General features: G+C 53.4%; 2 protein-coding genes across 3 annotated transcripts; both read left to right on the top strand.

Moving 5' to 3' along the window:
- The first annotated feature begins 974 nt into the window (after positions 1–974).
- CTXND2 (cortexin domain containing 2) lies at positions 975–1,688 on the top strand. Its single transcript, XM_085082405.1, has one exon. The coding sequence runs from the start codon at positions 1,056–1,058 to the stop codon at positions 1,227–1,229; it is 174 nt and encodes a 57-aa protein (XP_084938531.1). The 5' UTR covers positions 975–1,055; the 3' UTR covers positions 1,230–1,688.
- Positions 1,689–1,709: 21 nt separating this feature from the next.
- Positions 1,710–15,548, top strand: SETDB1 (SET domain bifurcated histone lysine methyltransferase 1). 2 transcript variants are annotated; one of them, XM_085082334.1, is made up of 22 exons: positions 1,710–1,830; positions 2,168–2,390; positions 2,596–2,762; positions 3,091–3,128; positions 3,252–3,351; positions 3,666–3,836; positions 4,116–4,317; positions 4,700–4,773; positions 5,050–5,240; positions 5,581–5,758; positions 6,217–6,343; positions 8,468–8,626; positions 9,031–9,627; positions 10,020–10,136; positions 10,443–10,612; positions 11,544–12,163; positions 12,520–12,548; positions 12,646–12,778; positions 13,240–13,405; positions 13,760–13,974; positions 14,346–14,434; positions 14,900–15,548. In XM_085082334.1, the coding sequence occupies exons 2-22, from the start codon at positions 2,179–2,181 to the stop codon at positions 15,015–15,017; spliced, it is 3,873 nt and encodes a 1,290-aa protein (XP_084938460.1). In that variant the 5' UTR covers positions 1,710–1,830; positions 2,168–2,178; the 3' UTR covers positions 15,018–15,548. The 2 variants fall into 2 exon arrangements, with proteins under 2 accessions (XP_084938460.1, XP_084938461.1); XM_085082335.1 differs by lacking the exon at positions 3,666–3,836.
- Positions 15,549–16,580: the final 1,032 nt, after the last annotated feature.

Consider the following 16,580-nt stretch of genomic DNA (forward strand, 5'->3'; position numbering starts at 1 on the left):
GTGCCCCGCCCATATGAGGGGCGGTGCATTAAAGGGCGTGGTCTCGCTATGGGCGTGGTCAGAGTGGGTGGAGTGGTCTTGATGACGTCACGGAACAGAAGGATTGGGTTTGGGTTTGGGTTTGGGATTAGGATTAGAGTTTAGAGTTGGGATTGGGGTTAGGTTGTGGTTCTGAAACTCAGTTGCCGAAGATTTGGATTCAGACTGGACATGGGGTTTGGCTCAGAACTGGAATTGGGATTGGAACAGGTTTTTGGGCCACCAACAGGACCCCAAAAACTCATCCTTTGCCAAAAATCTCTGGAAAATCCCCACAGCCTAACCCAGGGATATTCATGGGATGTCAAAGTTTCACTGTCTTGCGAAAGTGATACTTTTTTTTCTTGGAGAGGGAAAATAAAGAAACTCGAAAATTTTTGGCATATGTTGGGTGTTCTGGGGTTTGTCATGACATTGTCTTGCGAGATGCAAATATGCAGCTCAGTTCAATGTATTTTCCAAGAGTTTTTCCCAGTTTATTCCAATATAAGCAAATACTCTCACAAGCAAGGCTGTTGGATTTTCAAGTAAATCCTCCTCAACACTTCTGAAATCACCCCAAGCCCCCAGAAAGACCTGTGAAGGGACCCAGAGCCTCCTCCTGATGGGAGAAGGAGTGCAGAGTGGGAATTTAATCCCTTGGGTTGTGTCTGAAAGGTGATGCCAGCACATTCCTGCAGAATTCATGAAGGTCTGGAGCCAGCAGCGCCCAGACAGAGACCCAGCGCTGGCCACCGGGAGGTAAGGAAGGAGCAGAGGGGACTCAAGGCCATATTTTCCCTTTTTTGGGGTGTTTTTGACCACTCAGCCCCATGAATACCCCCCATTCTGGTCCCCCAGGGATGTCATTGGAACCTGAGAGCCAGGGGACACACGCCAAAGGATCCCTGGAGCCCAGAAGGGACACCTGAGTGGTCCCTGGAGCTGGGAAAGAGACACCTGAGGGTCCCTGGAGCCAAGGGACACTCACCTGACGAGTCTCTGGAGCTGGGAAAGAGACACCTGAGGGTCTCTGCATGGAGACCCCCACGGTGCTGCCCGCCCTGGACGTGGACAAAGGAGTGGCCACGGCCTTCGTGGTGCTGCTGGGGCTCTTCCTCCTCGCCATGACCGTGCGCTGTGCCCGGCTCGTGGTGGATCCCTACAGCGCCATTCCCACCTCCACCTGGGAGGAGGAGCCCATCAACTAACCCCTCAAAATCCGCCGGGACCCCCAAACCCCACAGGATCCTCCAACGAGCCCCAGCCCCGCAGGACCCCCAGCAGCCCCCGGCCCACCCAGCACCACCCAGGCCCCATTACCTCAGAGCAGCCAGTACCCCCAGCACCCCCAATCCTTCCTGGGTCCCCCCTTCCTCCAGGACTCCCACTGCCCCCCATTGCTCCCCTTTATCACCCCAAGGGCCCCAATGCCCCCGAAGGCCCCCATTCCAGCCCATCGTGTGGCAAACCCCTCCGAGATGGCGGTTAAAGGAACGTTCTGGCGCGCAGCGCCGGGCGCTCGGTAACGGCCCCAACGGCCCCAACCAGTCCAGGGGCTCCGGGGCCGCCTCGGGAACAAACTCCCGGTATTTGTAGCCCTGGTACCCTCCGGAGCCGGGCGTGCTCCCGGGACCGCGGTTAATTCCCGATTCCGGAGCGATTTATTCCCGAATTTCGGGACATCGCCCCGGGACGCTCCGCCCCTCCGCCAGAGGGCAGCAGCGCCGGCGGCGCGTGCAGGAAGTGACGTCACGCGGCGCCCCAGAGGACCCCCCCCGGTTCTCCTCCGCTTCCCCGGGACCGGCGGCGGTGAGTTGAGGGGGAGCCTCGGGGCTGAGGGGAACGGGGGGCTGTGAAGGTCTGTGAGCGGGGCAGCGGGACGGACTGGGCTGTGAGGGGATGAGAAGGACCCGGTGTGCGGTACTGAGGGGAGCTGGGGAGCTCTGAGGGGACCGGGAGGTTTGTGAAGGGCTGTGAGGGGATGGAGGGGCTGTGAGGGGACCGGGGGGCTGTGAGGGGAATCGGGGTAGTGCAGGGTGAGGGGAAGGTAGGAAAGGGTGGGGGAGCTCCCATGACCTCCCTCACCGTCCTCCCCTTCCTCACCTCCTCTTCCTCCCCTGCCTCCCATTACCTGTTGTGTCCTCAGGTGTGGCAGAGATGGATTCCCAGGACATCAAAGAACTGCAGCAGGAGGTGATGGAGGAGCTGGGAATCTCCATGGAGGAGCTCCAGGAAATCATCGACAAAGAAGTGGAGAATTCTGAGTGGGTGAGGCAGCGGAAGCAGCAGCTGGAGGAGCTGGAGCAGTGCATGAGGCACAAGGAGGAGGAGGTGGCCCACGTTGACCAGCTCATCGATGATGCCATGAGGTGAGCCAGAATTCCGAGGAGAGGGATGTGGGGGGGTGTTCCTGTTCCCTTCAGGGCAGACCCACGGTGTGTGTGGCTAATGAAGGACAGTGACAACTATCCCCCCAAGGCTTTAAACCCTTCTGCGGACACTTCCCTCAGCTGGCTGTGGCCAGGTGTCATTCCTGTGGAATTCCAGGAGGCACAGCTGGTTTCCCTCCCCCAGGGCCATCGATAAGTGCGAGACGCTGGCAAAGGAGTTGTACTCCATGATGGGCCTCCAGTACCGGGAGAGCAGCTCCGAGGATGAGGCTCCAGCAGCCACGGAAGTGATTGAGATCCCAGACGAGGAGGACGATGATGTCATGAGCGTGGACTCAGGCTGGAAGCGCAGTTCAGTGTCTCCAAGTGTGCCATGGGAGGGATCGGGATAAGGGAATGCTCTTAGCTTGTGGGGAACATCTGCCAGATCCTGTTAATGTTCCTGGATTTGTGGAGTCCCAAACTGGGATTTCACCCTTTTCCCAGCTCCTTCACTGTTGTCTCCATTATGATGCCACATGAGGAAAGATGGCTGAGGAAAAGCCTTGTTTGGGTGGATTTCCTGGCAGGGATTTGGGATGGACTCTTTTGCCTGTTCCCTCTTCTTTTTGTGATTTAATTAGGATGGATTTTTAGCACCAAAAAGGTTTTAAAACTACTGTTTTCTCTTCACACACAGGCACCAGCAGTCCCAAATTCTCCAAGGATCAGAATCTGGTGAGTGAGGAGGCCCTAGCTAGAGATGATTCTTCATCTGGGGTTTTCCTGGGACCCAACGTTGTGTTTGGCGCAAAAAACCATGAGTTTCTCCATGTTTCCCTTCCCTTCTCTTTCCTCCAGCTGCGGGAAGCGATGGTTGCCATGAGGAAATCTGCCCGGGATGTTGCGAAATTCATGGATGCTGTGAACAAGAAAACGAATTTGCAGGAAGCACAAAAAGGTGTGGGAATTTCCAGGGGCTGTGTGCCCTGGCCCTGGGCCTTTACTTCCCAAAATAGGAAAACAATGGTCCAGTTTCCCTGCTGGAAAGCTCCATATTTATTGATTCCAAATTGCTGTTTTAATTTAGGGTATATTGATTTCAAATTCTTGCTTTTCTTCAAGCTGTTTCCATCCAGTAAAAGGGAGGCACTTGAGCTGCCTGAGGGGAAGGAAAGCAGGAATTTTTCTTCCAGAACTGCGCTTCCACCTGTGTGCCAGGAAAAGGAGCTTTGGGTGATTTAGAACTGACTTTCTGCTGTTGTTCCTTGGTAGATGCACAACCCCCTCAGGAATCTTCTGGCACTGCCCAGCCCGTCATTGTCCCCACAGTCCCTGGGAATGATCTCAACACCGATGGGGATCTCAAAGTGGGCATGAGGATTTTGGGGAAAAAAAGAACGAAAACGTGGCACAAGGGGACATTGATTGCCATCCAGACGGTTGGTATGTGCCATGCATGGGGCTTTCCTGGGGTTTTGGGTGGGAAACCTGGATTAAAAGGTGTTGGAGCAGCTGATCTCACCTGGAAGGGATTGTGGGAGCAACATACCTCCACTGCTTCACTCTCCAAATTAATTCATGAAAGGTTTTTCAACAAATTCTGAGTTAATTGTGAATAAACCACCTCAGAGCGACCCACAGCATTGGATTTCTGGCGTGAAATCACTCAGCTTTTTTATTTTTACCTTTATTTATATTGTGTTTGCCTTAAAATGTTTTCAGGTGCTGGGAAGAAATACAAAGTGAAATTTGATAACAAAGGAAAGAGCTTGCTCTCAGGCAACCACATTGCCTATGACTACCACCCCTGTGCTGAGAGGCACCACGTGGGCAGGAGGGTGGTGGCCAGGTACAAGGATGGCAACCAGATGTGGCTCTATGCTGGGATTGTGGCTGAGACCCCCAACGTCAAGAATAAAGACAGGTATTCTTTATTTCCCATGGTCATGTGTCGCCATCTCTGTTTATTTTGTTTTAGGCCAAAAAAAAAGTTTATTTGAATACCTTTCAGGTGCTGAATTGTGCCCTCTCCAGGCATGTGATTCTGACTTTCTTCTTCTTTCTTATCTCTGAAATCCAGGGTGGAGCTTCCACTCTTGCTCATGGCCCTGAGTCAGGAATTAGACCTGCTAATTTATTCAAATTATCACCCAAATGTTGAGTCTGGACTCCTTGAGGCATGAAACAGTGGGAGGAAATAGGAGCCCTGGGAGGGCTGAGTGGCAGTGGTGTTGCCAGAACACTTCAGGAGGAGAAAGAGCCGTGTTCACTTCAACTCCCATTCCTAATTCCCGTTTGTTTTCCAGGTTCCTGATCTTCTTTGATGATGGCTACGCGTCGTACGTGAAGGAGTGGGAGCTGTACCCGGTCTGCCGGCCATGTGAGTGATCCCTGTCCCTCCTGGCCTGCAGAGGTTTTGGGTGTTTGGAAGAGCCTGGGTCCAAAAACGGGTGTGTCCCCTCTGGTGTTGAGCCTGAAGACATCTGAAATCCTGGTTTATTGCCAGGGTCGGTTCGGGATGCCCCACCATCAACATTCCAGCCCCTCAGGATCACCCCTTGATTGACCTGCTGTAAAAATCCACCTGGGATTTTTATATATATGATCTTTCTGTTTTGTCCTCTTCCCTTTCTCCCATATGCCCCTTTCCAAACAGTGAAAAAAGCCTGGGAAGACATTGAGGATGTTTCCTGTCGCGATTTCATTGAGGAATACATCACTGCCTACCCCAACCGGCCCATGGTGCTGCTAAAGAATGGGCAGCTGATCAAAACAGAATGGGAAGGAACCTGGTGGAAATCCAGGGTGGAAGAAGTGGATGGAAGTCTAGTCAAAATCCTGTTCCTGGTAGGAATTTCCTTTCTCCCATTAGGAGTAAATTTGAGGCTGGGGATCTGATCAGCTGTTTTCCTTGTTAATCTTGGAAGCATTGAGGTTGGAAGAACCTCTGAGATCTTGGAGTCCAAGGCCCTCCCTGAACCATTTGCCCAAGTGCCACATCCACAGGGGTTTTGGACAATTCCAGGGACACTGACTCCTGGTCAGTCTTCCAGGGCCTGAACACTCTTTCCATGAAGAAATTTTCCCTAATACCTAGTTAGAGATTCTAGCATAAGTAATTGTGTGGTTCTGCTGTTTGTCAATACTCATTGTTGTCTCCTTGTGTTCTCTTTGTGTCTCACCTCAGGAAGCTCTTCCCACGGGTACTGTGAATGCTTCCTTCCCGTTCCCTCAGGAGGATAAGCGTTGTGAGTGGATTTATCGAGGTTCCACACGCCTCGAGCCCATGTTCAGCATGAAAACTTCCACGGCTTCCACCCAGGAAAAGAAGCAAAGTGGGCAAACCAGGACTCGTCCCAATGTTGGTTGGTGGCATCTTTTGGTTTCATTTAGGTCCTGAGATTGAACTGGGTTTGGTGGGTTTTTTAGCAGAACTCCTGGAGATTTCAGAATTCCAGGTTCTGGGTTTCTTTTTTCCTTCTGGCATAGGAGATTGCAGATTTCCAGTGGGTCTTTTTCTTCTCCCCTGGCATGGGAGATTTAGATTTCCAGGTTCTTTTTCCTCTGGCATAGATTTAGATTTCCACTGGGATTTTTCTCCTGGAATAATGCCATAAAACCAAACTGCACTTGGGTGATGTGACCAGAATTTTTGAGGGAGTTGATGTGTTCCAAACCCAGTGATGACCCACCATTGATTCCAAATACCTCAGTTTTGGTTCCTTCCAGGCACAAATCAGTGTTTTGGAGCCCGTGCAGCCAACTTTGGATAACATTAGGGGTTTTTCCTGTTAACCCTTTGGTTTTTCACCTTCCCCGCCAGGTGCTGTGAGGAGCAAGGGCCCTGTGGTCCAGTACACGCAGGATGTAGCGGGAGCTGGTCCCCAGTACAAGACTCCAGAGCAGCCACCAGCTGCACGTCCCACGTCTCCTCAGCCTGCGGAGATGGAGTAAGTACTGGAGTCACTTCCAGCACCTTCCACCTCATTGCTTCTCTCCAGCACTCAGCTCTCTCAGGCACCACCTTTTCTGTGCAGAGGAATCCTCAGATGCAGGTTTCCTCCATAGCTTGAGTCATGATTTTGGGGGAAAACTCTTTCCTAAAGCTGCTGGATGAATGACTGGGGGCGGGAGCTGAGAGCCAACACTCCCCGAGCCAAATACTCCTCCTCAGGGCTAAAGCTTCGCACTTGCCTTTCCAAATTAGACCTTTGCATCTTCTGTTCCCAAAATCTGAATTGCTCCCTCGTGTCACGATCCAGGCATTGGCCCCCGGCTGCCTTGTGTCCCTCCACTTGGACTGACCTGCTCGCTGACCTCGCTGGGAATTCGGGATCAGTGGTCGGTCCCGGTGGGCACGGAGCAATCCACGGCCAAGCCGCTGCCAGGGGCCCAAGGGGGACATTCCCGGAGCCGCAGGCTGAAGGAGGCCTGGAGGAAGGAGGAACTCGGCTTGGTGATGAAGGGAGCATGTTGGAGGACACCAGGGAACCTGGGGATGCACTCGTGAACTTTTTAGGGGAGGGAGAGGCTCTCCCAGTTCATTTTTGCCAGCACTGTGGATTTCCCATTCGGATTTACGGCCGCCTGGCCCCGTGCCAGCACGTCTTCTGCTGTGACTGTGCCCTGCTCGTGGGGCACGAGGGAGGCAGGATATGTCCCAGCTGTGAGCAGCCTGTGCAGGAGGTCAATCTTTACTCCCCAAAGGCTCTCGAGGTGTAGCAGCAGCTCAAATCCCACCTGCCTGAGCCAGGGGTGTCGGGGGGCTCCTCTCCAAGCAGCAGTGCAATATAACCCAATTTACCCCTGGAAACATTCCCCCGTGCTACTCTGACCAGGATTTGGGAACGGAAAACACAACAACATAACCTTTTCCATACCCCAGAAGAGGGGCTGGACACCGAAGCAGGCTCCCACCCCTGCAGGCCCCCTATGTGCAGGGAAGAGCCAAGCTGGGACTGAGACACCCCAGGACCATGGCCAATGTCATGGCATGAAGATGACCAAATTGGACCTGCAGCCCCATCTTCACTGAATCCCTTCGTATTGAGGCCTTGCACTGGTTACAAGGAGTCTTTTCCTTCTCCCCACAGAGGGCTTGGCTTTAGGACGTGGTTTTCATGCAGCTGCTTCCCTGCCCTAAAATCCAAATTGCTCCAGGCAGCTGCTGAACAAGGACTGGAAGCAGCACAGGCCTGGCCGTGTCTGTGTCCCTGATGGTCCCAGGGATGCTGCGGGGTTCAAACATTTGGATTTCAGATTATTAAAACAAAGAACAGTCTCCTCACTCTGGTGTTTTGTTTCCTCTGAGGAAAGCCGGGGTCTCTTCCCCCTTTCAAGTTCTTCTCGGTGCTGTCACAAGTTCTGACTGGTTTAAGCCCAGTTTTCCTCTTGCTCTTAATTGTGAAATGTGTTTCAATGCTTTACTTTCAGGGAGCTGTTGGCAAAACCCCTCATATCTTCCTGCTCTCCTTGTCTCCTCCCTTTCTCCCCAATAAGTTCACTGTTTTTCCTCTTCAGCAGCTGGTTTGGGGTGGTTGTCTGTTTTATTGGTGTAAATGGGTTGAAAACCTCCTGGAGTTGATTGAAAACCCCTGAAATGGGTTGAGGACCTGGATTTTTTGAGTTTCTAGTGGCTTTTTCATCAGGGATGTTATTATATTCCCTTGCACAATCTTACCTTGTTCTTTAGTCATTGCAAGAAAATCCTCTGGATTTGTTCCTCCCACTCAGGCCTGGTTGAGCCTCTGGAAACTCTGGTTTCTACTAATCCAGGGGTTTCTTCATGGCCTGGTTTGTCCAGCTTCTTGGGATGAAGGCCTTGGGCATCCTTGTTACCCTTGCCCTATTTCAAAATCAGAAGTCACTTTGAGCAGTAGCTGAGTTCTGAAATTTAGGGTGGTTGTGGGATTCCTGTGGCAGAAATAGCCAGAAATGGGCTGATTTTCGCACTTAGTAGGAAAAAAATACTGCTGGGATTCTCCTGGGTTTCTGAATTCTGAATAGGGCAGTGATTTTGATTTCCACTGGTTACTTTTCTATGCTCCAAATCACCTCCTTCTTCCCTCCTGCAGATGCTCCGACAACCAGCTGGCCCAGGGCAGAAAGCAGGTGGCCAAGAAAAGCACTTCGTTCCGTCCTGGCTCCGTGGGCTCTGGGCACTCTTCCCCAGCCTCCCCCATCCTTGGTGATGCCCTGGCAGCCGGGAGAGCCCTCCCAGCCCCGCAGCACCGGTGAGCAGAGCTCTGGTTGGGACACATCCATGAATCCTCCTGAGTCTGGGATGTTGGGACACATGTGGGGCCTGTGTGTTTCTCTTGGGGGTTCAGCAGCTCAGATCATGGAGTGGTGGAATCACTGAGGTTGGAAAAGCCTCTGAGTTTGTGGAGTCCTTCCAGCACTGCCAAGGCCACCACTGAGCCATGTCCCCAAGTGCCACATCCACAGGTGTTTTGAGCACTTACAGGGACGGTGACTTTACCACCTCCCTGGGCAGCCCCTTCCAATGCCTGACCTCCCAGGCCCTGCTGGTCACACTGTAGCCAGTCCAAGCCAGGTGCTGTCGCCCAGCTGGGCCTACCTGGGGTTGTGTCCAGCTTCTGTCCACCTGCACAGCTCATCTCTTCTCTCCCTGCAGTCTCCTGGGCAGCAGCAGTGGTCCCCTGCAACCCTTCCACGGAATGATGGATCGCGTTCCCAACGAGCCATCTTACCGGGCCCCGCTGGAGAAGCTCTTCTACCTGCCCCACGTGTGCAGCTACACGTGCCTGTCGCGGGTGCGGCCCATGCGCAGCGACCAGTACCGCAGCCGGAACCCGCTGCTCATCCCGCTGCTCTACGACTTCCGCCGGATGACGGCGCGGCGCCGCGTCAACCGCAAGATGGGATTCCACGTCCTCTACAAGACCCCCTGCGGGCTCTGCCTGCGCTCCATGCAGGAGATCGAGCGCTACCTCTTCGAGACGGACTGTGACTTCCTGTTCCTGGAGATGTTCTGCCTGGATCCCTACGTGCTGGTGGATCGGAAGTTCCAGCCCTACAAGCCATACTACTACATCGCTGACATCACCAAGGGCAAGGAGGATGTGCCCCTGTCCTGTGTCAACGAGATCGACAACACTCCGCCCCCACAGGTGGCCTACAGCAAGGAGCGGATCCCTGGCAAAGGGGTGTACATCAACACCAGCTGGGAATTCCTCGTGGGCTGTGACTGCAAGGATGGCTGCAGAGACAAGTAAGTGACTACTGATGGGTGAGGGGACAGCACTGGGGCTGTGTGAGGTGCTTGGGGAAAACCCCAAGATGGATCTGCTCTGGGATTTAAACCCGTGCAGGTCAGTCCGTTGCTGGTTTCATGGAATCATGGAATGGTTTGGGTTGGAAGGGACATCAAAAATCACCCAGTTCCTCCTGACATGGGCAGGGACATCTTCTATCGCAGATTGCTCCAAACTCCATCCAGCCTGGCCTTGGACACTTCCAGAGATGAGAAATCCACAACTTCTCTTGGTTTGATTCGAAGTTAAACACTTTGTGCCCATCTCTGCCTAAAGATGTGATTTCTTTTCCTGTCTCCAGATTGATGTGAGAAGTGTAACTCATGGGTTTTCCTATGTCTCTGTGCAGATCCAGGTGTGCCTGTCACCAGCTGACCATCCAGGCCAGCGGCTGCACCCCCGGAGGGCAAATCAACCCCAACTCGGGCTACCAGCACAAGCGGCTGGAGGAATGTCTCCCAACAGGGTGAGCAGATCCCTCACAAGCACCAGCCCCATTATTCCATCAGAGAGGGAATTGATCCTGGGTGTTCCAATGCAGATGTGACCACCTGCCTCTGGTTTTGGTTCTCCTGCCCATTGTGGAATGGTTTGGGTTGGAAGGGGCCTGAAGGTTCCATCTGGAACATGGGCAGAGGCACTTTCCATGAGACAGGGTTGCTCCAAGCCTGGTCCTCTGGATTCTCTGTGCATAACCCCAGCAGAGCCAACAGCCACAGACTTTGGGATGTTTCCTTATCCTGGAAGTTGTCACCCTTCTCCTTTCTTCCAGCGTTTATGAGTGCAACAAGAGGTGCAAGTGCAATGTGAACATGTGCACCAACCGCCTGGTCCAGCATGGCCTCCAGGTGCGGCTGCAGCTCTTCAAGACCCAGAACAAAGGTTGGGGCATTCGCTGCCTCGATGACATCGCCAAGGGCTCCTTTGTCTGTATCTATGCAGGTGGGAGCTCAACTTGCACGTGCAAACCTCTTCTTAGGAACAGGGGGTGGCCATAGATGGGAATGGAGCTCGGGAAGGGGCTGAAACACAAGGAGAAAAATCTGGAGAACTCCTGAGGCAGATGGGGAGTTCATCCTGGAGAAAAAGGAGGCTTGGGGAGATCTGGCTCTCCACAACTCCCTGGGTTGGTTTAAGATTGACATTCAGGAAAATTTCTTCCTGGAAAGGGTGGTCAGGCAGGGGCACAGGCTGCCCAGGGAGGTGGTAGAGTCACTGTCCCTGAAAGTGCTCAAAAACATGTGGATGTGGCACTTGGGGATATGGCTCAGCGATGGTGCTGGGGGGAATGCTTGGACTCAGAAGCTCTTCCAGCCTCAATGATTCCATGATTCCAAAGCTCTGCAGAGGGCTGTGAAGCTCTTACCATGCCTATTTTGGGGACTGGAGGGTGAAAGCCAAGCCCACGAACTTGCTCAACACTGGCACAAGACACGGCAGAGCCCTCGTGGTGGCAGTGCCAGTGTCACAAGATGCACTGGGTGCCCCGGGCTGTCCCTGAGGTGACCCAAGCCCAGTCCTGCTTGCTCTGCCCAGCACAGCCCACGGGATGCAGAAGTTGCGCAGGGGTTGCATTGGCTCTGCAATGGAGTCACCCACGGGCACAGCCAGAGCTGCTGCCTCTGTGCTCTTCTGTCACCTCCAGCCCTTCCAACGCTCTGCTTGAGCTGCTCTGTAGAGATTTCCACGCTCAAAACCTTGATTTTAGCTCAACCACAAGCCTCAGGTTTTTGGTTCAAGAATCATGTTGTCCTTTCCCAGCCGAGCTTTGGAATAAAGTGGTGTTATCCCTGTTTTCTCCTCAGTGAGATTTGGAAAGGATAAAATCAAATGTCATCCCAGAAAACTCACACTTTGTTTTCTGCTCCACCAGGGAAAATCCTCACGGACGACTTTGCTGACAAAGAGGGGCTGGAGATGGGTGATGAGTACTTTGCCAACCTGGACCACATCGAGAGTGTGGAGAACTTCAAGGAGGGCTATGAGAGCGATGCCAAGTGCTCCTCAGACAACAGCGGTGTGGACCTTAAGGATGACGATGATGAGGAGAACACAGGCACGGAGGAGCTGGAGGAATCCAATGAGGACAGCTCTGACGACAATTTCTGCAAGGATGAGAACTTCAGCACAAGCTCAGTGCTGCGCAGCTATGCCACACGCCGGCAGACACGCGGCCAGCGCGACCACGGCCACTCGGAGACAGCGTCCAAGGACTCAGGGCTCACACGGCCTCTCAGCCACGATGAACCCACGGTGCTCCCCCCCTGCAAGCTGCCTGTATCTGAGGAGACCTCCAAGAACAAAGTGGCCTCGTGGTTGAGCTCCAACAGCATGCCTGAGAGCTTCCAGGACAGCGACGGCACCTCGTCCTTCAGGATGGGCGAAGGGACAGAAGCCAAGGCCGTGAAAATGGAGATCCCTGCGGAGAGGGAGAAGGGCTGTGCTCCCACCCCGGGAGATCTGAATGGAGAGGCAAAGGCAGCCAAGAAAGAGGTGAGGGAGAGATGTGGGAATGGGAGAGTCAAAGGCAGAGATGTGCTTCTACTCCAGTGGCTTTTCTCCCCATACAGAACATCTGGGGGACTGTGGGGCTGTTGGATGTCCCTGTGCTCAGCTTCCCTGGCTTCTCTGGTGGGACAGGGAGGTGCTTTTCCCCTCCCAGGGAGGGGGTTTGTGGCACAAGAGGCTACAAAAGTTGCTCGATGTGAGCAGAGCTGGGTGTCACACTCAGTGGGGGGACAGGCAGCGTCTCACTCCTGGGCTGGCATTTTGGGGAGCATTTCTATAAGAAAGCCTAGAGAGTGCTTGAGAAGGGAGATTCCAATCTTCTGTGCTTCTTCCCTCTGCAGGAACCTGAAGAATCGACCAAAATTCCCGGGTAAGATTCCTGAAATCATGTTTTCCTGTCTGTGCCTGGCCTGTGGACAATTTCCTGGGAAATCCAAATGTGACTTCCTCTTCTCCTGACTCCACAGGCTGAGCAACCTGGGAAGGAGGTATGGCTACAACCCGTGCCCCCCCAAGCTGGAGGGGATCCGGAGGCCGATGAGTGGGACGGCGCTGCTGCAGAGCCGCCGGCGATCGCTGGCCCTGCCGCCCCCCTCGGATGTAAGTGAGATCCCCAGCTGGGAGGAGCCTCCCCCAAACTGCTTCCATAACAACCTTGAACCTTCTTTTGGGTTGTTTTCTGCCTTTTGGTTCCCAGTGGAGCAAGGGGTTTGTGGTTGTAGATGTGATTTCCTGCAGGACAGTGGAATTTGAATTGGATTTGGCACCTTGGTTTTCACACCTGGGACCCATCATTTGGCAGAGCCATCTGGGAAAAGCCTTCCTGGGGAGCAATCCTTGTTTTTTGGGGTCTTCTTCCTTTGAGCACCTAATGCTCTAGGATCTCAAGCAGAACACAGCAGCCCCCAGAATCCCACAGGTGTTCAAACACTGACCTGTGGGATGTGGTGTCCCCTTCCAAAGGGTTTCCTGGAGCAGAGGGGGGTGTGCTGGAGGAGAGCACCTTATTCCTGGGGAAAAGGGAGGCTTGGATGCACACCAGGAGCTGTTGCTGTCCCCAGGACGTGCTGACGTTGTCGAGCAGCACTGACAGCGACGGGGAGAACGGACAGGCCCTGGCAGGGCAGGCCCTGGGCACTGCCAATGACAGCGACGACATCCAGACCATCTCCTCAGGATCCGAGGAGGAGGAAGGGGAGGACAAGAAAAATGCATCATCTGGGTCAGGTGAGGGGCAGGATGAGGGCTGAGGGTGGGAAGTTTTGGCTGGAAAGCACCAGGAAAGGCCATAGCAGCCACTCCTACTGTGTCCGACACCTGAGGCTAGAACTTTCCCCATGTTTGGCAAGACCAAACTGCAAAATCTACTCCTCAAAACCAGATATTTTTGGGTATCATAAGAAAAAGCAATAGTGAGGCTTGTGATGAGTCTCTAGGCTGGGCTGGGTTGATTGCAGGAGCCATCCTGGAGTGGTAGTTTGGATCTGAGGGGTTTGTTGCCTGAGTGGAGCAGGGGGATGAGCAGGGGCCAGGGCAGCACTGCCCTGGGTTCCTCTGCTGGAAGGTCCTATCTCATGGCAGGTCCCGTGAAGAGACAGGTGGCTGTGAAATCCACCCGAGGCTTCGCCCTGAAATCCACCCACGGCATTGCCATCAAATCCACGCCGCTGGCAGCAGCCGACAAGGGCGAGAGCTCAGGGCCTGTGCGCCGCAGCACACGGCAGTTCTACGACGGGGAGGAGAATTGTTACATCATTGATGCCAAGCTCGAAGGCAACCTGGGCCGCTACCTCAACGTGAGTCGGGCAAAGGGACACCTTGGGGGTGAGCCGGCTGTTCAGTGGGGCTGTTCCTCCCCAAGACTAGCTAAAAACAGGAAAAGTGGGAAAAGAGCAGGTTTAGGAGGATGATGCACCTTCCTGAGTGAAACAGCAGCTGCTCTGGCCTGGTGGGAGCAGGAACAGCCCAGTCAGTCCTTCCAGAGCCCGTTACCTTTGAGTGTGGATCTTATGACTCACCCCGGGCGTGCAGCCTGTTCCAGCAGGATTCCGCTGGATGCGGCGGGCAAACCAGGAATGCTGCTTGTTTATAAAGGCTGCGTTCAGAGCTGGCAGCTCAGCCTCCCTGCCCGGGCAGCAGCTCAGGCCCTTCCCTGTTGCCATTACAGCACAGCTGCACCCCAAACCTCTTCGTGCAGAATGTCTTCGTGGACACCCATGACCTTCGCTTCCCCTGGGTCGCCTTCTTCGCCAGCAAGTGAGTTCTGGAGTGCTGGGAAGGGCTGGGGTTCCTGGGCCTTGGTGGGACCTGACTCCATGGCCAGGGCTGGGTGTTCCCTGCTCCTGGAAACCCCATTCCCAGTTTCCCACCAGAGAAAACCTTGGTGTCAGGTGAAATCCTCTCTACTGTGCTGGAGATCCTGGTGTGATTTCCACCAGTTTTACACCTTCCCAAGGCACAGAGTAAAGCATGGAGCAGCCAAATTCCCAGCTTCTTTGAGTCCCAAATCTTTGAGTGGTGGTGAATCCCTGCCATATGCCTCTCTGCTCCTCCATGAGTCCTCATGGCAATGATTCATCAGGGAACTTTGTCCCTTTCTCTCTGGCTGCCTCAGCCTTGTCCTGGAGCACTCACATGGAAGTGTGGCTTCCTTCTATCATCCAATTTCTCCTCTTTTCTGGAATAGTCTCACCCATCCCATGTGGTTTTTTTACTTCCCAGGCGGATCCGAGCTGGCACGGAGTTGACCTGGGATTACAACTATGAGGTCGGCAGCGTGGAGGGCAAGGAGCTGCTGTGCTGCTGCGGGGCCATCGACTGCCGGGGCCGACTGCTCTGAGCCATCCCTGCTCCCAACGGATCCCACTTTTCCAGAGGCCTGGTGCTCACTTTCCCTCAGTGAGGGTAAAGTTTCTTCTCAAGAGGTTCTCAGTTGTCCCATTCACCTGGAAAATCACAGATGGACATGGAGCAGGAACGGACTCTGGCTGTGTTGGGGGTGATTCCCAACCTCTGGGCTTCTCCCACCTTCCAGACACTCCAGTTATCCCACAAGACAACAGGTTCCCGCAAGAAAGGAGCTTTTCCTGCTCTCTTCCAGCTTTCCACTGAATTTAAGGCACAAACCTCCTTTTTCCAGCAGCAAACACTTCCCCAGTATTCCCAGGAAGTACTTCCTGGTTGGGACTGAGGCCTTGAAAGTGGGAGAGAGGATGGTGGAAAGAATCCCTGGAAGACTGGACCAATCTGGATTTATAGAATTTAAGCGAAAAAAGACAAAAAATAAGTATCTGTCTTCACCTGTGAGCTGTTGTAAAGAATCTTTTGGTTGCTACAAAGCAATAAAAGTGTGTTTTTCTATTAAAAACAACCTACCCTGACCTTGACACACAGCAAAGAGCCCTGAAAAAGCAGGACTGAACCACTGCCATCATCCTTGTTTCTGTGGGGCTTGCAGGAAAAATGCCAGAGGCGAATGGGCCCAGGTACAGGGATAAGGAGCTCCCACGTTTTCACCTTTCTTTCACCTTTCCTCAAAACAAACACTCCTTAAACCCTCCACGTGGGAAAATCAAAGACAAATGGGTTGGAATTTTCCTGAGGAAGCAGATCTGATGCCTCTTCCCATCCCCAGCCCTCCCAGAATGTCACTGAAAGCCCCAAGTTTGACCTAAACTCCTGAAGTGGCAGCTGGGACAGCCCAAAGTGGCTCTGGGCACCTGGGCTGGGGCAGGGAGGAGCAGCTGCCAGCCCCATGCAGCTGCTGGACACAGATCGATGTGGAAAATCACCGAGGTTTGGCAGCCACACAGTTCCAGGTATGGGGCTTGGATTTTTTTTTGGGTTTTTTTTGTTTTGCGGGGTGGGGGGAAGGCACACGGGCAGATCCAAACAGTTCAATAAACCACTTTGACAAGTGGTTGAAAGAGGCAAAGTTTTACAAACTGGGATCAAATCTCACATTATTGACGTGGAAAGCCTCAATCCGGGGGTGGTGGAGCAGATTCCAATCATCCCACAGCCCCCCCAGCCAACACCAGCCCAGCTCCTGCAGCTCTGCACAAGGGATGCTTGTTGGGTTTTTTCCTGCTAAATAACCTTTTTTTCTTTGTAAAATAAAACCTTTCTGGGGCCTCCTGGAGCTCCAGTTCCATCCCGAGCATCCACCTGAATAGAGGCTTTGTCATCCCAGCGGGGCCGCAGCTCCTCAGGGAACCCAAACTTATGGTCCAGTCTGGGGTTGAAGACTTGGAGAACTTTTAGGAGAAAAAAAAATATAAAAAACATCAAAATCCTCAGCTCTGCCCATTTTTAGCACTGCCTAAAGGATTTGTGCCAAAATACTCCCTCGCCCCACAGCCATTGTGCCACCCACAGAATATGGCCAAATCCTGTATTTTTT

This window comes from Lichenostomus cassidix, chromosome 25, assembly GCF_008360975.1.
Source record: "Lichenostomus cassidix isolate B80296 chromosome 25, HeHo_3.0, whole genome shotgun sequence".
Lineage (NCBI taxonomy): Eukaryota > Metazoa > Chordata > Aves > Passeriformes > Meliphagidae > Lichenostomus > Lichenostomus cassidix.